This window comes from Hypanus sabinus, chromosome 25, assembly GCF_030144855.1.
Source record: "Hypanus sabinus isolate sHypSab1 chromosome 25, sHypSab1.hap1, whole genome shotgun sequence".
Classification (NCBI taxonomy): Eukaryota; Metazoa; Chordata; class Chondrichthyes; order Myliobatiformes; family Dasyatidae; genus Hypanus; species Hypanus sabinus.
This window is the reverse complement of record NC_082730.1, coordinates 24,105,970-24,130,670: the sequence shown is the minus strand read 5'-3', so window position 1 is coordinate 24,130,670 and position 24,701 is coordinate 24,105,970. Positions and strand designations below refer to the sequence as shown.

Sequence of the window (24,701 nt, the reverse complement as noted above, 5' to 3'; positions counted from 1 at the left end):
CCTTTTTATTTTAAACAGTAAATTATCTCGATGCACAAAGACTCAGCAGGCAGACTAAGTCAGACGGAGACATCTAAATAAAAAGTTGAATATCCTTTCAAAAGAACAATTGCACTTGATTAAAGTACTAGGGTCAAGCGTGCAACCTTATGTCACAGTCACGCTTCATTGCATATGGAGAATTAAAGCCCAATTCTGGACTTCATCTTAATCAGTTAGGCAAAGATAATTAGACCAGGGTTTGAAACCAAATGCAGAAGATATGGTGCAGTCTTCAGCAACTGAAGAGACAAATGGCAACCATATAGGGCCTTTTTCTTGGCAAGCTATTCAGTCTGAAGTTTGATCTGTATTAATGACTTTGAAGTCCTTACCTGAAAAAAAATCTGCATACACTCTCTACTATCTTAGAATTTTGAAAGTTTACATTTGTAATAATATGCACACTAGTAATTACACTATGTATCTATGGAAGTGATGTGATGATGCACCCGCTACAGGAAAGTTGGGACAATTTACCCAGTAATTCTGGGCAACAATCTTATGCTGGAAGTACAAATTTCATAAACTGTATAGCTTAATAAACACACAATTTGAAGTCTGCCCTACCTGTGTGTGTAATACTGTAATCCTCACTCTTCCGTCTCATGTGGTATATAACAATTACCCACACCAGTGAAGTGCCAACCACACAAACCACTACAACAATAATAACAATTCCAATTGTTGTCCAGCCATCTTCCTCGAAGACTGAGCTTTTCTGCATGGAGTCACAGCTCGAAGTTGGAATCACGTTTAAGTAAATGTGACCACGCTCTGTCCCAAGTGTGTTAGACATGACACACGTGTACTTCCCAATATCCTCTGGTCCAGCATCCACAATGATCAGAAGCTGGTTGGCAGCAGCAAAGAAATGTCTCTCTGTTACAACCAAAGGACCATCATCTTTTGTCCAGTTCAGGCGTGGTGTGGGGCTACCTCCAGCTATACACTGAAGAACAGCTGTTTCTCCTCTGGCAACAGTTCGATCTTCCAGAGGTCGCATAAATGAAGGAGTTTCTGTGAAAGGTGATGGGGTGCAGGAGGGGTTAAAAAAGGAATGGTGGTGGGAAGGAAGGTAGGAAAATTAGTTTAGAGACTTGGACCAAACAAGTGGCTCAAAGTTTCAAACATCAATGAAAGAAATACTACTGCTTTAAAATTCTGTGAGAGCACCTGGCAGCCATAATACTTTTGTCACAAAGATCCTGCTCTTTTCAGAAACACAAGCGATTCTGTAGATGCTGAAAATTCAGAGTAACATGCACAAAATTCTGGAGAAACTCAGGACCAAAACATTGACTGTTTATTCCCCTCCATAAATGCTGCCTAATCTGCTGAGTTCCTCCAGCATTTTGTATGCACACTTGCAAGAGTTTGTGAACTCTTTGCAATTACCTGGTTTTCTGAATTATTTACTCAAATAATGTGGTCTGATCTTCATCTAGGTCACCATAACAGATAAACAGAATCTGCCCAAACGAATGACACACAAATAATTCTTTATGTCTTTATTGAATATAATCCTCTAACATTCACAGTCCAGGCTGGAGAAAGTATGTGAGCCTGTGTATTTAATAACTGGTAGAACCTCCTTTAGCAACAATAACCTCCACCAAACATTTCCTGTAGTTTTTGATCAGACTTGCACAATGGCGAGGAGGAATTTTAGACCATTCCTCCATACAAAACTGTTTCAGCTCATCAATATTTTGGGATACCTTGCATGAACAGCCCTCTTCAGGCCATGCCTCATTATCACAATTGGGTTAAGGTATGGACTCTGACTTGTTCCTTCCAAAAGGAAGCTTGTCTTCTTTTTAAACCATTCTGTGGTTCATTTATTCCTGTGTCTTAAATGGTGTGCTGGGTATTGATGAGAAGTACAATTGTTTGTTTTATTAATTTTGGCAGATTGTATTTCTCTATTATTGTAAGTAAGTTAGGTGAAAATCAGACCACGTTTTGAGTAGTTAACACAGAAAACCAGGTAATTGCAAAGGGTTCATTAACTTTTTCTTGCAACTGTAGTTCTGTTCAGAAGTTAGATTGGCAATGCGGGTGACAAATTAGAGAGACTGCAAACCAATGCCAAAAACTTATACAGAGCCTCCCAAAGCTACAAACATCCAACTTGTATATATCAATATCTATGACTAAACTCTCATAAATATTAGTTAACTCAAATGAGAAGCAGTCCCAAAATGAACCAGCTTACATGTAACATCCCTGCAATAATCAGGGACCATCATCTCCAAGAAACACGGGCTGCCTATTACACTCAAGATACTTGCTTTGGAAACTGACCAGGCAATTGATACTTGATATTTGCAACAATATTCTATTAAATAAGGCAACATTGACTGATACTTCACAGCCACGGAAACAAGCCAACCAGCATGGGTTATCCTTATTTTGTACCATGGTAATAGGATGGGAAAAGACAATAAATAAATGTTCACATTAATTGGCACCTCATTGAACCCCCTCTCCCCCACCATATTAATGCCAGGGAAGGCATTAAGGAGGCAACTTTTATTAACATATCATTAAGGACACACATTTGCCACTGGCTTCTTCGTCTTTCCTTTCCTGATGATGGGTGTCAGTTGAAAAGGTTGACTGCTTATTCCCCTCCATAGATGCTGCCTGACATTGAGTTCCTCTAGCAATTTGTATGTTGTTCTGCCATTCAATAAACACGTTAGGACATGTCCATTTTGCTCCTCAGAGCATCCAGCAGTATTTGAATCTTCAAAGAGATTCTGTCATTTGGGATGTGTTCCAATTGTAAAAAAATATGTAAACTTGTAATTCTGCAAAGTTAACTGTCACTCAAAGTGTTAAGTAGGTAGTTTAAACAATTGAAAGTGCATCTGATAACTTGAAAAGTATAGTACTGTGCAAAAAAGTCTTAGGCACACGTAAAAAAATCTGTAAAGTTAAGATGCTTTCAAAATAATGAAGTTTCTAAATATCAAAAAGGTCAGCAAAAGGCCAGCAAACAGTATAAACCCTAAATCAAATCAGTATTTGGTGTGACCAGCCTTTGCCTTGATGATGTTGAGATTAAGGTTTTGTGAAGGCTATACCATCTGTTGCAGAACTCTTTTCTTTTTGCTAAAGATAGTTCTTTATGACTTTGGCTGTGTGTTTGGGTCATTGTTCTGCTGCAGAATGAAGTTGGGACCTTTCAGACACCTTCCTAATCGTACTGTGTGATGCATGAGTCCCGAAGGGTCTCAGCCTGAAACATTGACTGTTTATTCATTTCCACAGACTCTGCCTGGCCTGCCGAGCTCCTCCAGCATTTTGTACATTGATGGATGAGAATCTGCTTGTACTTCTCATCATTCAGGATTTCATTAATTCTGACCAGATCACCAACTCTATTTGCAGAAATGCAGCTATAATCCTGCAGGGAACCTCCGCTGTGCTTTGTCTGTAGAACAACTTAAGAGCACTACATGGACCCATGTCTGCAGCCAACAGCAAAGTGCCTTCTGCTTGAGCCAAAATCTTCAAATTTTTATTTGTCAATCCAGAGAACTTGCTGCCATTGTTCAGCACCCCGGTCCATGTGTTTTTATGTGTAAGCAAGTCCACTGGCTTTGTTTCCACACTGGAGGAATGGCTTTTTGGCAGCAACTCTTCCATGAAGACCACTTCTGACAAAATTTCTCCAGACTAGAGGGTTGGACTTGAGTTCCAGTGGTTTCTGTGTGTTCAGAACTAATAGCAGTGCTGGATTTATTCCGATTTAGAAGGGACGCCAGTTTGATGTATCTCTTATCTGCTGCATTCAGTTTCTGTAGCTAAGCACAGCGTTTCTGGTCCTCAACCTTGCCAGTTTCTTTCTGCTTCTTCAGAAGAGCTTGGAAAGCACATCCTGAAACTTCTATCTGCTGTGTAATTTCTGCATGGGAAAGACCTTGCTGATTCAGGATGACCGCCTTGTGTCTTTTGCTCCGCTCACTCTTGCAATGGTGTAACAATTGATGATTTGGAGGTTAAACTGTCACATTCGCCACACTCTCAGCCTTTTAGTCTGGTTGTCCTTCATCCAGTTTGATTCATTCTACTCCCTTTTCAGTTTCAGATGTTTCATTCAACTCATTATGTCATTGATCATTAGCACCTGTTTGTTATCTTTATTTAATCATGCATTGGGATATATACCGATGAAGTAATCAAGTTTTTATTTGAAAAGTGGTCTATTACTTGATATGTTACTTTCTTTAAAAAAAACCAAACTTCTCTGTGACATTTAATTCTCTGGAAAATGAATGAAAATCTAAAATTTTCTCTTTTCTGCAGGCGCACTAATGCAGAAGACAAAAAAACCCATCTAAAACAAAATTTATATTAAAAATCTAGGGTGCCTCACACTTAAGCACAGTACTGTATAAATCTCACATGCTGAATAACAACCTTTTACATTTAACAGCTTCAATCTCCAGCAGCTATTTACAACTACATCAGCAGTCAATATAATACTATGGGGGTATGGTTATTGTACTAAGTAACCATGTGTATTTTCTGACTGATGGATGAAGCCAGCTTGTGACCCGAGGATGGCTTGTACTGCAATATTAATTATCATCTGTTGAAGTGGAAAGACTCCATACTGTTTTGAAATAAAAACAATAGTCATGGGAACTTAGTTGGATTAATCAGCAAAACCCTATCTTTTATTTGTCCAATTATAATAAACCTAACATTCAAAGAGGGGAAAAAGTGTCTTCACTCAATAGCCACCAATGTCCACTAAGACTGAATCTAATCCAATCTATAGGATGGTCCAACATAACAAATCACATTCTAAAGCTTTATACAAAACCCATGTCATATTCTTGATCCAAAGTTATTTACCTTGGGATCATTATCCTCCTCTCATTCAGTCGATAAAATACCAGTAACAGTTTTCACAAAAGCCAACTTCTTACCCAGGACAGTGAGGGTGGCATTTGCTGATATGCCTCCTGCTGCATTTTGTGCCATACAGCTGTACATGCCCATATCTTCAACTTTCACATTTGCAATGAAGAAGACATCATCCTCTGGCATGACATGCATACGCCTCTCCCTTGCTGCAGGGAAGTCCGTGCCACCATCTTTCTGCCAAGCAATCTGAGGTATTGGGTGACCCCCTGCGGCGCACTCCAGCCGAGCCATTGCACCGGTTCGAATTGTTAAGTCCATGGGGGTTTTCATAAATGAGGGAAGTTCTATTGGAAGCAAAACAATTCGTCCTAATTTGCATTTCAAATAATAAATAACCAAGAACACTTTCCAGGAGTTTAATGAAAAAAAAATTCCCCAAATGATGAGCAAAAGAAATACTGAGACAAGGCTCAAGACATGGTTACGTGGGCAGATTTAAAGTGAAGTATTACTAGAAAGATAAGCACTCATGGGGATTTCTCCAGTTTAGGCCTACAAGCATCCAGAGCCCGGTGTATATGCACAGGATACAACACAATGAACGCAAAATTGTGAAGATGTTATAGAGACAATAAATTTAGTTTGTTCACTACTGTATCTCTGTAAAAATACCACATGTATTGGTAAAATTTCATGTGATTCCTACTATATATTTTGTTTCTTCCTCCCAGTTAAAAGGAACAATTTTAAAACTTGTTTGCTCTTCAAATTGTTGTCAGCCAGGCATATGTTTCTCCTGCCCAGGTCATTTGCTCACTCTGCATTTTTAACAGACATTCAAACTGAAAATGAAATGAACGTTTCACACGTTGGATCTTTGGTTGCAATACACTGGGAACAAGTAACCTAAAGTGAAAGGCGACAATTGAAATCTAGGGATATAAATTTGTCCTCTATAGGTTTTCAAACAGAACTGGGATTTTGAGATGGAGCACTCCATTTCATTATACCTATTTCACTTGAATTCCAAATAAATAGAGGGTCAGACTAAACTAAAATCATTCAAAGGCTTTATACTGAAGCAGAATATTGAATTTTGGCACAAACCTTTGGTCTTTGTGTGTCAGACAGCAAATGCCAAGTGAGAGTTTTAACCCTCTGCTTTAAAAGTTATATTCTGCTTTCAGTTTTATATTTCCATTAAAAATTATACCATCATTTTCCTTACTAACAGTTTGTGAAGTAATTTTGCCAAATTACAAATGTATCATCTGGTCAGTGATTGTGGTACAATGTCATCACCAAGCAGCAAGAAATGCAATTACTAATGCTGAATTGTATGGGCAAGTACTGTTATAATGTGGTATAGAAACCGGGAATGGAAAAAAATGAACTTCCTGCCCAGGAATTAATTGTAGGTTACTCAATAACTTCCGTGACTTTAGCACAACTTATGTTCAACTTCCATTGCACCAGAGAAGCAGTCAAGAAGCAATTACATTATGCTCCAATTTTCAAGTTATAACCACACACCCCTCCATTGCAAGAAAATTCACATACCATTCACTGTAAGTTTTGCCTTGTTGGAATAGTTTGAGCCAAAGTAATTTGTGACAACACACTGGTACCGCCCTTCATCTGTAAAATTGATGTTCCGCAGCTGCAGTACAGTGGTGTATTCAATAAACTCTCCTTCCTTCTCCCGCAAGCTGGAGAAGTTCTGGATCTCAGCATCATACAGCAACTCGCTGTCCTTTCTCCATGCAGCAGCCATGGGAGAGTCACTGCTGCTTCCAGCTGTGCAGGTGAAGCTGACATTCATCCCCCTTAGTGCCACAGTGGTTTCAGGATGGGTGGTGATCACAGGTTTTGGGAAATCATCTATGGAATGAAAAATATCAAGGAATAGGCCAAGATACAAAAACTATACCAAGAGTTTTGTTTGATGAAACTGAACTGTTGTACTCAGAATTCTATTATCCCCTGCTTTACTCTCGGCTCCTAAAAACAGCTTAAGAATTTATTGCTAAAAGTCATATTTGGATTATATTAATTAAATAATAGCAAATAAATAGCTGCCAAGTAATTCACCCCCAAAATAAAACCTTTATCCCCATTATACAAATTCTTTATTTCCTGATCCGTTCATTGTTCTTTATCTTAATAATCTTTGATTTGTTGCATCATTACAGTCTAAGTTTGCTACTAACCTAAAATGCTATAAAATCTAATGGATGTTTCTTCAGCACAAGAGATTCCACAGATGCTGGAAATAATGAGCATTTTGTGATTGTTCCTTCAAGTCAAGATACAAGTTTACAAAGGCAACTTCCATGAGCAAGCATATGGAGACAATAAGCTGACAGAATGCATGAGGTCATGCAAGATATAATTTAGTTAAACATCCACTGAATTATTAATTAACAGCAGATGTTAGCTCATAAAACATTGCTTTACTCTCATTCTTTCTCTTTGCTTTCTCTGGATACAGGCATGCAAAATCCATTCTAACAAATCTGAGAGTGTACAGTGAATAACATAGCCAATGCAAATCCTGCATTAGGACGATGCATGTAAACTGCTGAAGGGCTGAAGCATTAAGAACCAGATTCAAGACACGTTTGAAACTCTGCGAGGCTTACTAATGGGGTCCCGCACTTGACCAGGTCCAAATGAAAAGCATCAGGTCTATTTGAAGCAAGAAATACCGGAATACTGGTCAAATTTACCAGACATGATTCCACCAATACCATTTGCTTGCTCCATGGAAGTTACATTTTTTAAATTTAGAGAAATAGTGTGGAACAGGCCCTTCTGGCCCAAGTTGCACTACCCAGCAAATCCATCTATTAAACACTAGCCTAATCACAGGACAATTTATAATGACTAATTAACCTACTAACTGGTACGTCTTTGGACTGTAGGAGGAAAGTAAAGCACAGGCAGGAAACCCAAGTGGTTCACTATGAGAACGTACAAACTCCTTACAGATGGCACTGGAATTGAGCTTTGAATTCCGGAGCAACCTCAGCAGTAAGTGTTGCACTAACTGCTACGCTACTGTGTAATTAGACCCTTGAGTGTTTAGTTATTGGAGGCAGCAAGGATCCTTAACTAATGGTAGGAATTGCATAGCAACTTCAACTTCTAAATGGAAATCTAAAGGCCAGCGATGGAACCAGTTTTAATTTAGTGCATAACACTATAACACCTTTCCTTATTACAAAAAAAACCCAGAATTTCAATAAAAGGGTAGATGAAAATTGCTGAAAATCCCCCCAAAAATTGATATCTGTAACTTGATTCTATTTTTTAACAGATTATGGAACACAAAATAATTTGGCATATGCCTGTTGGAAACCACTGGTTTTTTAAAAAAAAGATTTGCACTTTAAAAAAAACGAAGTAATGTATTTTTTTTACACTCACCGGCAGAAAGTGGTATAGAAGCTAAACTAAGTTTATCACCTTTCTCATTGGCTAAGTAATAGCACATTACCCATGGGATGTAATTGTTTTAATTATGTAGTCCATTGACCAATTCATTCCTATCTAAGGAATTTTTATTTTCATCTCTTTAGTTCTTCTGTCTTACTATACATTCTACCTCTTAGCATTGTTTCTCAGCCCTTTATTTAATTTGTTTTTTGTCTGTTCGTACTTTAAAATGAACTGAAATCCTGGAATTAAGACTGCTTGCTCATCATTCCTGACCTCCAGAAGAATCCCAAGGATCAGAAATTAAACAGAGATCCAACCACCCAAAAAGATTTAACAAGCCCTCCATTTGATTTCTGCTTCTTTTACTCCAGAAATACAATGCTTGTTTCAAGGTATAAATAAAGAAACTTAATGTTCGCAATTACTGGAGCATTCATTTAAGCTGTATTTTACACTGAATCAGTGGCAAGAAAAAAAAACAATTTACCATAAAATGAGACAAGTTACTTAAGTATCTAACAAGCCTAATTCCCACAAATTAAGTCAGAATAAACATATTATACAAACCACATATGTAGTCCTCGGCATCAACATTAAAGATGCTTTTTCCTGCCAGCCACACAGGATGAGCACACTTGGCAGTAACGATGTGCTGAAACTGTTTTTCCATTAGAAACTGAGGCAACCACTTCAACTGGCAATCACACAAAAGACTGGATGTGTTTAGAACTCTGTGGAGAGTAAATTAAAACCATCCTTTTCAATATCTTTGAAAAGCCTAACTTTAAATTACTACTTTCAGTGAACTGCAGCAAGCATTTCTCGGTAAAGAGCTCTAAGGAATCAAGTACAGACAATGCTATGACAGCCAAAACCACAGTTTTTTTTCAGCAATTGTATCCCATTCATCTTAGATGGGGGCTGTTGTACAAGGGAAATATTGAATGCTATACAAGTAGCATTCCAAAGCTCAGACAAACTCAAAACAAATATTATACAAAAGGCTAAATGGCAGCATATAAACATAGAAAATCAGTTATCAGCAGTGAATATATTGAACATCCACTATTAAAAGTAAAAACATTCACCCAAAAAGGTCAATGGAAGTAAATGACCACTTTTAGTTAATACCACATTCAGATGGGAGGTGGGCTAACAGCAATCAGGTTAGCATTTATGTACCAATTTAGTTGCAGTAACACTGTGCATGTGAACCATGTATAACCTACATACAAACCAATCATTTCCCAACACGTAGCATAAATAACAAGATAGGTTTTATGTGATCCTTTTCAAAAGGTTGTGACTTAAGCCTTTTAACTGACAGAAATCCCCGAAATCAAGATGGGGCCCATATCCCATCCATTTCAAAAGATTGGAACTAATGATTTGTATTTTTATTGGGCAAGAACATTAAGGGATACAACAGCAAGGCAGGTAAACAAAGACAAGATACAGATCAGCCATGTCTTAAAAGGCAGCATTATAGGCTTAGGGAGCTGAATGACTTCCTTTTATTCTGTGCATGGAACTGATTAAAACTCAAAATAGTTATACAGTTATGTTTATCCAACAAATCCTGTTGGCAAAGTAACCAAAGCCTTGAAATAGTGCATTTGCACAGCTGTCACTTTATCTCAGATTTGCTAATTGTACAGTTGATTTTAAATAAAATACCACCTCAGAAACATCATCCTTCTCCAATCTCATAGGCACCTTTATTACTAAACATTAGCAATTCAATTATCCTATCTAAATCCCAGGATTTTAAAAGAAATTACTTTTAGAGATATAGCATGGAACAGGGCCTCCCGGCAAACAAGCCACACCGCCCAGCAACACACCCATTTAACCCTGGCCCAACCATATGACAATTTACAATGACCAACTGAACTGCTAACTGGTACGACTTTGAAATGTGGGAGGAAACCCACGCACTCACAGGAAAGATGTACAAATTTCTTACAAACAGCATCGGAATTGAACTCCAAACTCCAATGCCCTGAACAGCAATAGCGTCACGGTAACTGCTATGATTAGCTGGCAAGTGTCATAGTGGCATTTGCACTGGACTTTGAGGCAAATGGTCCTGTGTTTGAATCCAGCCGGCTTCTTGCACGCTTTCCATCCACGCTGGAGTTGCTAGCGTTGAGCTAGCAACTTCACCTTGCAAATACATATACTAAAGAAACGGCAAGATTGCCACCTGATATGCCTCAAGGCACAAAGAGGAACAAAAATAACCTGCAATAAACAAAAGGTAGATTTTCTTTTGCTTACCTGAATATTACTTCACATTACATCACTCATACACTCCTTCAAAGTATCCTGGGTTACTGAAATGACCCGCACTTTTTAATATGGATAGAGAATGCCCATCATCCTTTCCCTACACAACCCACCTCCAACCCAATGCCACCATCCTGCATTCATTGGCAGCTATCAAACAGAGGTCTATGTGAACGCTTTGCACATGACTGAGACAAAGTTTATTCAGAAAGAGGCTTTTTAAATGAACAGTATTAACTGGCTGGAATATTTTTAAATACTCACAGCTCTTTAAGTTTCATTTGGGAAAAAGCATTTCCTTGAATTGACATAATGGCATTATTGCTCAGATCTCTGAAAGGAAGATAATAAAATTGTGTAAGTAGAAAGTAAAAGGAATAGAAACAATTGCACAGCATATTAACATATCAAAGCATCTCAGATTCCAAAAACAAAAAAGAATGAGGGCAAGTAGTTTAGCTAGGACAGCAAACACATCTTTTTGAAATAGATGGTACCTGCCCATGTGAACAAATGCACATTTTACCCAAATGACCAATGAATAGTTTATAAAGTAGAGATTTTAACAAAATACAGTCAATGAGTTTTACAGCATGGAAACAAGGCTTTTACCCATCAAGTTTTCCTGAATATCCAGCACCCAATCACACTAACTCCATTTGATTTTCTATATATATTCTCACAAACTCACCCACACATTAGGGACAATTTATAGTGGCCAAATGAGCTACTAACTAGCGCATTTTGCTATGTGGAAGGAAGCCAGAACATCCAGCGGAAAGCCATGCCATGTCAAGAACATGCAGACTTTCACAGAAAAGACACTTTCTCAAGAGATCAGGTCTAAACCTTTGTCACTGGAGTTGAGCCAATGGCTCTGATCACTGTGCAACCCCCGTCTAATCGCTGGTGTTTAAAACCATACACACACTATATACAGTTGAAATAGGGAAGCTTCATGTGACCAAGTCTCTCCCCAAGTATGCACTGTTGTCATTTCCAACAAACACTATTATTTTGGGGCCCTATATCATAGAGCGCAGACTCCAATAAAGAGGACATTAAAAACCAACGCGCAATCCTGACTTGTAGAATATTTGGTAAATGGAAATAGAATATACTAAATACAACACGTATTTATAATCTCATTCTAATTTGTGCTGCATTTTGAGATAATTCAAGGAATTGAAGTGTATTTAGATATTTATACTTACAGGTATTCAAGGGCTGCTAGTCCAGAAAATGCTGTATTTGTGATGGAAGTTATTTTGCTTCCTTGCAGGATCCTATAAGGAAGCAAAGAGACATGTGACAGTCAACAGTGTGCACCACAAAAGCCATCTACATGTTGTCTGCATCCGTTATAAAAAGCTCCATAATAGGTTCTAACAAAAACTAGATCTTGGGATTGGAGAAAGCTATCTATTCCCTGCATAGGCAGCCTCAAAGCTTCTGAGGGCACTTTAATTCACAGCAAAATATCTGCTACACAAGGGATTAGATCTTAACTTTGGGTCTTAAACTGTAGTAGAAAATGTCTTCAAGTTCTCTTCTCAGCATAGCACTGAAGCCATTGTTAAACCTCAGGTATGCCTGTTGACAAGGACCTTTAGCCTGCAGGAACTAGCCAAATTAGATACTTGTAACCTAGCCTATAAATTATATACTGCACCTCTTAAAATCAGACTAAACAGTTCAGTAAAATGTGAAGTAGCACATTAGTCTGTTTAATATGAGCAATATCATGAGTAAATTGGATAAAGCAGGTAAGGGTGTGGAGGAAAAGTTAAAATATGGATCAACTTTAGAATCACTGCAATCTTAGGTTTGTGACAGAATTCATGTTGGAATGGGAGAAAGTGAAAAGGGCAGACACAAAAATGTGCAATGGAAAAGCAACACACAAACTTCAGTCACAATATACATACAATTTTTGCAGCTTCTCTAATCCAGTGAAAGCACCATTCGAATCCTCAATTGCCCATGAGATTTCATTATTCCTCAGATCACTACAAAAAAAAACCTGCTGTTAATGAATTTTACAAACAGTATAGGGAAAAAGAAATTTCAGTTTACCATCCATTTAAGAACTCTGCTTTGATACCTTAAAGCACCATTACAGCCCATACAAAAGTAAAATGTGTATCAGATAGTGATCTGAATAGAGCACACCTTATTTTGGTTGACTACCTGTAACAAAGGAGGAAGCACCACAATGGAGATTAGGCAAAATAAAAGCTTAACATTTTAGGTTGCAAACTTTCAGCGGAAGAGTGCTGACTATTTTCCCCACATGCATCAGCAGTACTTTTGCACAGTTTTTAACTGTGCTCAATATTGACTTCAAGGTATGAAAGAAAACTTTGAAGTAGGATGATCTTCTTGCCAGATGTGATTAACAAAAATTCAAGAACCTTAAGACTTTTTATAAAACTCAGTTGGGCAGATGCTTGTTATTTTTTTTCAACTAGATATCCTTATAGTCTGAACTTACAGAAAGTGATGACTTCCAGATGGAAACATTGAATGTTTCCCCTCCAGCTTTAAATCTGCTCAAATTCTGTAAACATTATGCATTATTCAGTTAGCAAATGTGTAATGCGGTCTTCAACATTTGTTAATGGCAGTCTGCAACAGGATTCTGGTGTGAATGTTAATTTCCACTAGCTCACACAGTTCAAGAATACAAGAATAGAACCACAATGTTTAGAGGACAAAGAACTGCTATGCTCCACCACTTGCATTGCGTGAACTTGCTAGTTAATGACAATGACTGTGCCTTTAAGGAGACCATTTGAAACCATTTCTAAATTCTATCTGAGGAAACATTGGAAGCAAACTGCAAAATTCATTCAGAAGCTTAAACAATAAACAATTCCACTAAGCATTATTTTCAACTTCATTTTGACAAAAGATGTTTCCACCCTTTTGCCTTTGCCCTGATCAATTATGCTTTCTCCACACAGCTCCACTCAGGCATCAAAAGCTGGAGCCTTGTTAATCAGTAATGCCTTGGAATGTGAATATGGTTGGCGACCCCGAACTGAAGAAACCAGCCATTTCTTTTTACATCCCTCACCCAGAGGACAAAACAATTTAATGTGGATCCTTTCTGCTTTATGCTACTTTGAATCAGTCTAGATGAACTGCAATCCCTTATCTATAAAAGGTTAAACTAAGGGCCAAAAAAATCCACATTACATAAACCCATTCCGTTTAATTTGGAACTCCTTTGCAATTTCATTTAGTTCATTGCAGTAATTCAGCAAGTCTAACTTACAACCTCCTTAGCTGCAGAATGGGAAAGGGAGAGGGATTAATTTGGAATGTAATGATAGCCAGAGTAAACTCCAGCTTGACTTTTAATCTGATGCTTGTCAACTTCATTCTTAATACAATTTTGAACCAATTTCTTCTCCACAAGTATTCAAAGAACTAAATGGATAGTGACAGTCAAATCTATAAGCACTTTCCATCTTCTATAGTTTTCACCATAATAGAAGTACAAAGAAAATGCACATTGGATAGAAAACTTGAAATCTTTGCATTTCAGTGCAATGTAATACTTTAAAAAAACGAATTTACAGAAATGTTCATCAATGGCTCACATGTGTAACAAAATCTCCAGTAAGCACAGCTGTACAGTCCATTGTAGTCATGGATAATGTCTTTGAGATAGAGGACATGACTCATTCCACGTCTGCTGCAGATTTAGATCTGCATCCTGCTCACCGACAAGACTTACAGATAAGTTTCAATTAGTAGTCTAAAGGATGTGAAGTAAATTACACATTTTTGTTCCTTTAATCTGCTTTTGTTACTTTACCAAACAACCTCATTTATTCTCCATACTTACAGTGTGAGCAGGTTAGACAGGCCACTAAAAACTCCATCAGCGATATAACTCACTCTGTTGTCTCCCATGTATAAATTCTCAAGCAATTTCAAGCCTGTAAATGTAGACTCATCTAAACGAGTCAGCTGATTGTAGGTCATGTCCCTGAAGTAAAAGGAACAAAGTCATTTAAGGAGATATGAAATAAACTATGGAATTGCATTAATATAACTTGCCCACCCCATGTACAATAATGACCATTCATAATCCAATACAACAACAATGCAGAGTATTACAAGGTATACATTCATCTATGATTTACAAGGATGTTGTCTGGATTGGAGAGCGTTCCTTACAAGAATACATTGTGTGAACTGCTTCTCCTAGAAGCAGCAGAGGAGAAGTGACCAGAGAGGTGCGCATGATGATGACAGGCATCGATCATGTAGATAGCCAGAGGCTTTTTCCCAGGGCTGAAATGGCTAATCTGAGGGGGCATAGTTTTAAGATGCTTGGAAGTGGGTAGAGGGGACATTAGTGGTAAGTTTTTCCCAGAGAGGTGGGTGCGTGGAATGCATTGCCAGTGACAGTGGTGGAGGCGGATACAATAGGTTTATTTTTTTAAAAAAGAGACTCAGTTAGGTACAGGGAGCTGAGAAAAATAGAGGGCTATGCGGTGGGGTAAATCTAGGCAGCTTCTATAGAATAGATTACATGGTTGGGACAACATCATGGGCCAAAGGGCCTGTAATGTGCTGTAGATTTCTAGGTTATACAGTAACAGAATAATTTGCTTTATAATACGTAAATTTACATAAGAACTTAAGAAATAGGAGCAGGAATAGGCCATCTGGCCCATTGAGTCTGCTCTGCCATTCAATAGGATCGATCTGGCCATGGACTCATCTCTGCTTACCTGCCTTTCCTCATAACACTCAATTCCCCTGCTATGCAAATATCTATCCAACCTCGTCCTACATCCATTTACTGAAGAAGCCTCCATTGCTGCATTGGGCAGAGAATTCCACAGATTCACCACTGTCTGGGTAAAGCAGTTCCCCTTCATCCTAAATTTACTCCCACGAATCTTGATGCTATGACCCTTAGTTCTAGTCTCACCTACCAGCTGAAACAACTTTCCTGCCTCTACCTTACCTATCCCTTTCATAATTTTATACATTTCTATAAGATCTCCTCTCACCCTTCTGAATTCCAGTGAGTACAGTCCCAGGCCACTCAATCTCTCCTCATGGTCTAAACCCCTCATCTCTGGAATCAACCTGGTGAACTTCCTCTGCACCGCCTCCAAAGCCAGTTTATCCTTCCTCAAGGAGACCAGAACTGCACACAGTACTTCAGATGTGGCCTCACTAGTACCCTATGCAGTTGCAGCATAACCTCCTGCTCTTAAACTTAATCCCTCTAGCAATGAAGGTCAATATTCCACTTGCCTTGATAGCCTGCTGCAACTTTTTACCATTTAAATATGTCAAATACTAGAGGATATAGTTTTAAGGTAGAGGGGAGTGTGTAAGATCTATGTGACATGTTTCTTTTTATACAAAGTGGTATACAAAGCCTGGAACATGCTTCCAGGGGAAGTGATGCAACCAGATACAAGAGAGCCACTTAAGAGACACTAAGAGTGATATGAACAGAGTGCGAAATTAGGGATATGGATCACATGCAAGCAGATAATTTATATTGACTTCATGCTCAGCAGAGACATTGTGGACCAAAAGGCCCATTCCTATGTGGTCTTATTTTCTACATGTTTTTTGTCGTAAGAATACTAGAAACACCACTGAAACCAGTGAGTCCATATCTTAAAAAAGGAACACAATTCTAGTTCAAAAACATGATGGATGGACAGCTCAGTCTTATATCATGAAAATGAAAGCATAATTACTGTTTTATCTTTATACACATAATTTTCAGTATGAAGGAAACTGCTAAAAAGAAATTTATCCGGTGGGGAAAGAGTGCATTGTCAACACCTTCTTAAAGCAACCACCAAATCCTTTTTCAAAAATGAATACCCTTTCCTTATCTGGAGTATATGCACAATTATGCTTTCATATTAACAATTTGAAGGCAGGCTTGTACCAGAAGGCCCCTTGCACCAACTTTAAAAACTTCACAACACATAGGATAGGCGATCAAACACATTGTCAAAAGGCTACATTTTAATACATTCTTATAGCGATGGATGAAATTGTGGCCCACAGTGATTAAAATCATGATTTACTTCAAGCCAGTAATAAAAGACCGAAGGAAAGAATTAAAGAAACTCACAGCTCTGTCAGTTTCTGGCAGAACTCCCAGGCATCAGTACTTATCCTGGCAATGGCATTTTGGTTCAGGTGTAGCCGCTGCAGAAGTTTAAGGCCATATAGCCAACCCTTGGTAACTTCAGTCAGGTTATTGTGTTCCAAGTCCCTAAAACAGAAAAATAATCATCTATTTTTCCCTACCCTGAAATGATCTTATTTCTTAACACTAATCACATAATAATTAAGGGAAAATTTAAAAAAAAGACCGGATTTCCCAGAGTCAAAAAAAAAAATCAGCTCTAATGCCAAATCAATTTCTATTCCCCCCCAAAAAATTCTTCAAAATATTCCTAAAGCACCCAAACTTTTGCTTACTAATGATTAGATAGGCATGCAACATCAAGTAATATGCAGCATTAAGGTTCCACTTCTTAGGCAGGCAGGTCCCTACATGCACAACTTGCAATCAAAAACTAGGATAATTCTAGCAAAGTAAATTATATCAGCAAAGACTGCAACGTTCAGAAGAGGAGACATTAAATTGCCTTGGACTACATAACGTAGAAAAAGAAAACTGTTGATTTATCCAAGAAAGACAAGTTAATCCACAATTACTTCAACAACTATATTCACATAACTTTGATTTAATTGCATTAAACCTTCAAAACTCCAGTACACCAATATTTTCTTAAGTGGTTTGACATGATCCAGAATACATATTAAATGACAGGACTTACAACTGCTCAATTTCATTGAGCCCCCAGAAAGCTCCATCCTTAAGTTCACTTATTCCATTACGCTGTAGCTTCAATGATTTCAATGAGTCAAGGCCATGAAATGCAAGACTTTCAATAATCCGGATTCTATTGCGCTTTAGTTCCCTGATCAAAAATCAAAACACAAATTTAACTTGTATGGTGGATAAGGTTTATCCCCCACCCCCCAAACAAGTGACAAGGATTTTGAAAAACCTTCCAGGTGGTTGAATGCGCACCACAATGACAACTTTTACAATAAATTTCTAAACATTACGAATTGACAAAGGATGCTTGTACATATCTATTTTAGATTCAGTAGTTTAACAAATAATTGCCACAAATATGACTATTTTCCTTAGGTTGGCCATTGACAATCTTATTCAGTAAATTCAGCTGTTTTATGGTTCACTTGCAAGTTCTGAACATGACAGACCAAGAGCAAAATTGTCATTTGTGGCAAGGTCAGTACTCTTGTGGGCATGTCCTATTTACAATATTAACCTCAGGAGCAAGCCAGGGGGTTCTAAGCACATTTCCTTAACATCTTCTCTGTAGATAAAAAAAAATCTAGCTTGGCTTTGAATGTATTCAAGAATTCAACCTCCGCTGGTATCCTGGGTGGTAAATTCCAAAAGATTAACGCCCGAGAAGAAATTGCTCCACCTCCATTTTAAACAGGTAAATCTTTATGTAGAAATTAAGTTCCCAGTTCTAGATTTCCCCACTAAGGGTTGTTATGGTCTAAACAATAAAGCTTTTCAAGTAAATAGATTAAACTTTCTCAGTAATATAGCAGAGTATTGTGCATGCTGTAGCTATTACACAACTTGAAACTTCTTGATAGTCTGATTACTTTCTACATCAAGTAGACAGTTCATCCAGTATTAGACCTTTCAACAATTCTCTTTTTATTGGATCCACGTGTAACACTCTCTTTTCCTTAAAAATGCAATTAGGTAATCTGTTTTACACAGTCAATATCATCAGACCCAAGAAATATTGGAGAGTCCTTAGTGTAATTTTACACTTGCTGCTGTACGAGAGAACATTCTGCAATGAAATCTCAGTTGAGTCCTGCACATTTCACTGAATTTAAACTGAACTTTTAGGTTCTCCACTGTGCCCCAGGAATGCATGCTGGAGCAATAGCTCATAAGAAACTCGGAGATCATGCTCCCAAAAGCAAGTACGAGACCTAGAGGCTACAGTATCTCAAGGCTGTAGCACTTTATTGTCTAGGTCTCTCTACACGGACATTGGATGATCAGTGGTTCTAGAACATCCCATCTTTAACAAATCTGCGTGGTTCTACTACTATCCTAATCAGTTTGCATTCAAATAAGTAATAATCTCATCTATGGAAGCCGGTAGTAGCACTTCTACGTTTTTTTGAGAAGGTACATTTCTGTACTTTGAAAAGTAAAATGAACAAAATCACTCACAGAGACTGAAGATGAGGCATCCGGAAGCTCTTTGGTTGAATGACAGAAATTTTATTCCTGTTCAGTTTGAGGACAAGCAATGTGCTGGAAAGGTTATCAAAACAACCCGGCTCAAGGATCATTATTCGGTTGTTGTTCAAATATCTGAAAATTAGAGATTTTATGTTACAAAACAAATAAATTTTGCACAAACTATCTTTTTTTAAAAAAGAGAGGCCCTTAAGACTGGAACTAAAGTAAAAGAAAAAATGCTAGAGTTATTCTACAGCTCTGGCAGCGTCTATGGAGAGGTATAAAGAGCCAGTTTTAGACCAAGACTTCTCATCGGATACTCAATTAACCACTTATAAACGCCCTTCAGTTCAACCAGCGCATGCTGATCACTGTGTCCACCGAGTTAGTCCAGATTTCATGTACTTGACCCAGATCTTTGTACTTGAACAAGTCCTGCTTAAATGACACTATTGTAGCTGACTCAACCACTTTGTCTGGTAGCTCATTCATTATACGCACCACATTCTGCTTTTAGAAGTTGCCCCTCACGTGCTTTTTAAATCTTCTCCATCTCACCCTAAAATCTACAGAGTCTATAAAAGATTTTCACCCCCCCCTCCAGAAGTTTTCATGTTTTACAAGATTGAATTTCAGTGGATTTAATCTGCTTTTTAATACTGATCAACAGAAAGACATTTTCGTATCAAAGTGAAAACAGATATTTACAAAGTGATCTAAATGAATTACAAATATAAAACACAAATTAATTGATTGCATGACTATTCACCCTCTTTAATATAACACAACAAATCATCACTGGTGCAACCAATTGGCTTTAGAAGTCACCTAATTAATTAAATGGAGATCACCATGTGCAGTTAAGGTGCTTCAACTGATTGTAGTAAATACACTACACCTGTATCTGGAAAGTCCAACTGCTGGGGAGTTAGTATTCTGGCAAAAACTACATCATGAAGACAAAAAAAATACCCCAAGCAACTCCGCATAAGTTTATTGAAAAACCCGGGTCAGGAGATGGATACAAGAACATTTTGAAGTCAATGAATATCCCTTGGAGTAGAGTGAAGTCAATCATCAAGAAATGGAATGACTAAGGCATAGCTGTAAATTTGCCGAAAGCAGGCCATCCTCAAAAAACTGAGTGACCGTGCAAGAAGGGGACTAGTGAGGGAGGACACCAAGAGACCTATGATTACTCTGGAAGTACAAGCTTCAGTGGCTGAAATGGGAAAGACTGCGCATACAACTGTTGCCTGGGTGCTTCACCAGTTGCAGCTTTATTTGAGAGTGGCAAAGGGAAAGCCACTGTTGAAAAATAAAACACAAATGAAATCTCAGCTAGAGTTTGCCAGAGGGCACGTGGGAGACTCTGAAGTCAGCTGGAGGAAGGTTCAATGGTCAGATGAAATAAAAATTGAGCTTTTTGGCATAAGCAAAACACTACACTTCATCAAAAATACACCATCTTTATCATGAAGCATGATGGTAGCTGCATCATGCTGTGGAAATGCTTCACTGTAGCAAGCCTTGGAAGGCATAAGATAGAGGGTTAAATTAATGCAGCAAAATACAGGGAAATCCTGGAGGAAAATGTGATGCAGTCTGCAAGAGAACTGTGACTTGAGAGAAGATTTATTTTCCAGTAAGACAGTGACCCCCAAGCACAAAAGCCAAAGCGACACAGGAATGGCTTAAAAACAAAGTTAATGACCAGAGTGGCCAAATCAGAGTCCAGACCTCAATCCAACCGAGAATTTGTGGCTGGACTTGAAAAGGGCTGTTCACTCATAATACCCTTGCAATCTGATAGAGCTTGAGCAGTTTTGTAAAGAAGAATGGAGGAAAAAATTGCAGTGTCCAAATTTGCAAAGCTGATAGAGACCTATCCACACAGACTCAAAGCTGTAATTGCTGCCAAGGGTGCATCTACTAAATACTGACTTGAAGGGAGTGAATATTTATGCAATTAATTATTTTGTGTTTTATATTTGAAATAATTTAGATCATTGTTTTCACTTTGACTTGAAAGTCTTTCTATTGATCAGTGTCAAAACAGTCAAATTAAATCCACTGTGATTCAATATTGTAAAACAATAAAACATGAAAACATCCAAGGGGTTGAATACTTATTAATAGGCACTGTATTCCCCATAGTATAGACCAAGGGTCGGCAACCTGCGGCTCCGGAGCCGCATGCAGCTCTTTGATCTCTGTGCCGTGGCTCCCCGTAGTTTGTTAGTTTTTGAAATGTAATTCGAAATTTGAAGATTATGGTGATCTTGTACAATCTAAAAACGTTGTGGAGACCCCATTTCCTGGCACATCCGAACCGGCTCACAATTAGCCACCGTTCCGGCTAAGGGAGATAGCCTACGGGGGTTTGTGAGTACGTGTCTTTTGGAGCATCCGTGCCCACGGGGACGGGTTGAGGGAGGCTTTAAATCAAGGCTGTTTAGTTCGAATAAAGTTACCTTTGACTGCAGTGTCTTTATTTTAGCGCTGCATGTAGCGCTACACCGCTACGTGTTTTTTATCGCTATTAATATACATCACCACTGCCAATGCCTGACACCCGCCAGTGCGCGCTTTCTTTTAATTCTTCGATCCAAGGTAGGCTACCTATGGAGTAACCTTCAACCCAACGTCTTTTTTTCGGAGTTCAAAATGTTTTTGTTGCATGCAGAAATGTAATTACGTTTTCTCTGCAGGAGTTCATCAATTTCATAAATGTAACACATTATAGTTTGTTTATACATATCATAAAGGCAAAAAAAAACCGTTGTATGCAGTGTTATTTCATTTTAAATGTCAAACGGGTTTTGTGGCTCCCGGTGTTTTCTTTTCTGTGGGAAATGGGTCCATATTGGCTCTTTCAGTGGTAAACGTTGCCGACCCCGGTATAGACTCTCCCATCTTGGGGTGGAAAGACTTGCCATCCACCTGATTTATACCTCTCAAAACTTCAAATGTTTCTATAAGGTTGCCTCTCAGTCTCCTACATTCTAAGAAACAAAAGTCCTATCTAGGCCAACCTCTACCCATAACTCAGGCTTTAGTCCTGGCAACATCCTCTTATTTCCTCTGCACTCTTTCCAGTTTAACCAGATCTTTTCCATAATAAGGGAACAAAAACCATGCTCAGTACTTCAGGTGCAGCCTCACCAATCACTTAGTGAGGCTGCACTTGGAATAACGTGTACAATTTTGTCCTAGAATGTTAAAATGGAAAGGGTTACATGTCACTATGAACATTTTATCAAATCTAGAGAGCTGGAGTAACAACCAAATCCTAGTTTAAATTCCACCACAGTACCTATGGGACTTAAATTGAGTTAATAATTTGGAATGTTGAACAGTAGATAACCTCAAAACTACCAGATTGTAGTAAAAGTCAAGCTGGTTCACTGATGTCATTCACAGGAGAAAATCTGTCACTCTTATATGGCCTGTCCTCTGTGAAACTCTCGACCTGCCAAATGTGGTTGACCATAAAATAGAATTGCAACCCTTTCAGTTCAAGGGTAATTAGGCAGGGACAATAAATGCTGACTTGCCAACACAACCCAGATGCTGAAAATGAATAAATAAAAAAAAAACATTTTCTGGAAATGAATGAATGAATGAATATTGTGTAGTATGGTAAAATATTTGTGAACATGCCCATCCACAAACTAGCAGAAACTTTGTAGAGCAGAGGTGATATCTAACATTTAAGCCACCCTAAACATCTGAAAATAGCACTGGATAAGAAATGTTTCAGCCCTTAACAACAGTCCTGCATCCCTCAGGAACTCTTGACACAATTGGTGCCCAGTGACTGGAAAAACAATAGTGTAGCAGACTCCATGGAGCCCATCACAATGGGCTAGAACCGTATGGAAATCCATAGGACACAGATCAAAGAGTTTTGTGCCTTTTAATTAGAAACTGAAGCACTTGCATGGAATTCAACAATTAATCTACTGTTCTAAATCAGGATCTCACCTCCCCTAAAAGAATGAAAACAAAAAGTGACCACCTAAGCAAATTGAGATAGACTCAACAAGATCCTTTCATGATGTTAAATATGGCTGTGCTGTCTTTACGACAGTTATTTAGTTTATAATATTTTCGCTTAGTAGTTCATTCAATAGTATTTTCTAGTTAGAATTAGAAGTGTTTAAAGTGTATTCATTGCATGTAAAATATATCGGCATGCGATGACGTCACATCCGGTTTCGCCGCGTCTTGTGGGAAAACACCGGTTTGAAATTAGCGCGGGGGTGGGGGCTTTCCACGAGGCTCACCTGAGCACAAGCAGTTTTGCAGGCATGAGAAATCACAGTGAGAGCAACGCTGTAAGTTAATAGATAATCGATATATTGAACTAAGATGTTAATGCTGATCCTGTTAGAGGTAACGACGGTAGATAATGTTTATGCTTTCGTTAGTTAAAGAGTCGCGGATAGTTTGCATGGAAGTGTATTTAAAGTAGTCAATGGAGCAGGTAAACTCTCCCTGTATACTGCACCTTAGTGTAATGTAGTTATAGTCACCTTTGCAAGTATTTACACTTGAAATGTGATATTAAGGAACAAATACTGTATCAATCTTGTATTGTTTTATCAACAGTTTTCACCATATGTTGATGTGAAGAGTGAACAGTAAATGGTTAATCTTACTGCGATCTGGTTTGCATTGGCTGTGGTTTATCCGGACGTTAAATTCGGCGTTTCGTTACACCCGAAGGAGAACGTTACAATGGCAGTTAGTCACTTTAATAAATAATTAGTCGCAGTACTGAACATGCTGAAGACAACTTAAATGGTTAATTTTGAAACATTTTTAGGTTAAATGACTATAATGTGGTAAGCAAGGATCAAAATAGTATAGTAAAAAGTGGAAAGGCAGGGCAAGTTGCCTGATACCACTATTATAGGACCTTAACACATAAGAGCTGAAGGCGGCCACTCAGCCCATCCAGTCTGCTCCACCATTCCATCATGGCTGATTGATTATCCCTCTTTCCCATTCTCCTTCCTTCTCCCAAAACATTTGACACCCTTACTATTCAAGAACCAATCAACCTCACATTAAATAGATCTTATCCCTTCACCTCTAACAAGAGGTAGCAATGAATTCCACAGATAAAGCACTCTCTGGTTAAATAAATTCCTCATCTCTATTAGAAGGGTGTCCTTCTATTCTGAGGCTATGCTCTCTGGTCCTAGAATCCCCCATATAAGAAACATCCTCTCCACACCCACTCTATCCAGGCACTTCAACATGTGATAGGTTTCAATGAGATCTCCCCTCATTCTTATAAACTACAGAGTACAGGCCCAGAGCCATTAATTGCTCCTCATACATTAACCCTTTCATTCCTGGAATAATTTTAAACCTTCTCTGGACCCTCTCCAATACCAGCACAACTTTTCTTAGATTGAACTCCAAAACTGTTCACAATAATCTATTTACAGCCTGATGCCCTACAAAGTTGCAACACCACACCTTTGCTCTTATATTTCAGTCATCCTGAAATGAATGGTAACATTGCATTTGTCTTCCTTACCACTGACTCAACCTGCAAGTTAACCTTCAGGGAATCCTGCACAAGGACTCCCAAATCCCCCTGCACCTTTCATTTTTGAATTCCCCCCCCCCCATTTAGAAAATAGTCTACTTCTTTATTCCTTATATCAAAGGGCATGACCATACACTTCCCTACCCTATATTCCATCTGACA

The 24,701-nt window shown here is 38.3% G+C and overlaps 1 protein-coding gene across 1 annotated transcript in view; it reads right to left on the bottom strand.

The window, feature by feature from the left end:
* lrig2 (leucine-rich repeats and immunoglobulin-like domains 2) overlaps positions 1–24,701 on the bottom strand; it is a 76,602-nt gene that overhangs the window by 14,777 nt on the left and 37,124 nt on the right. Inside the window, exons 5-15 of the mRNA XM_059950325.1 lie at positions 18,962–19,105; positions 17,499–17,642; positions 16,784–16,927; positions 14,510–14,653; positions 12,582–12,662; positions 11,868–11,939; positions 10,918–10,986; positions 8,932–9,095; positions 6,484–6,804; positions 4,986–5,267; positions 610–1,059 (exon numbers count right to left, since the gene is read on the bottom strand). Coding sequence (XP_059806308.1) covers positions 610–1,059; positions 4,986–5,267; positions 6,484–6,804; positions 8,932–9,095; positions 10,918–10,986; positions 11,868–11,939; positions 12,582–12,662; positions 14,510–14,653; positions 16,784–16,927; positions 17,499–17,642; positions 18,962–19,105 — 2,015 coding nt within the window. The remainder of the gene's footprint in view (positions 1–609; positions 1,060–4,985; positions 5,268–6,483; positions 6,805–8,931; positions 9,096–10,917; positions 10,987–11,867; positions 11,940–12,581; positions 12,663–14,509; positions 14,654–16,783; positions 16,928–17,498; positions 17,643–18,961; positions 19,106–24,701) is intronic.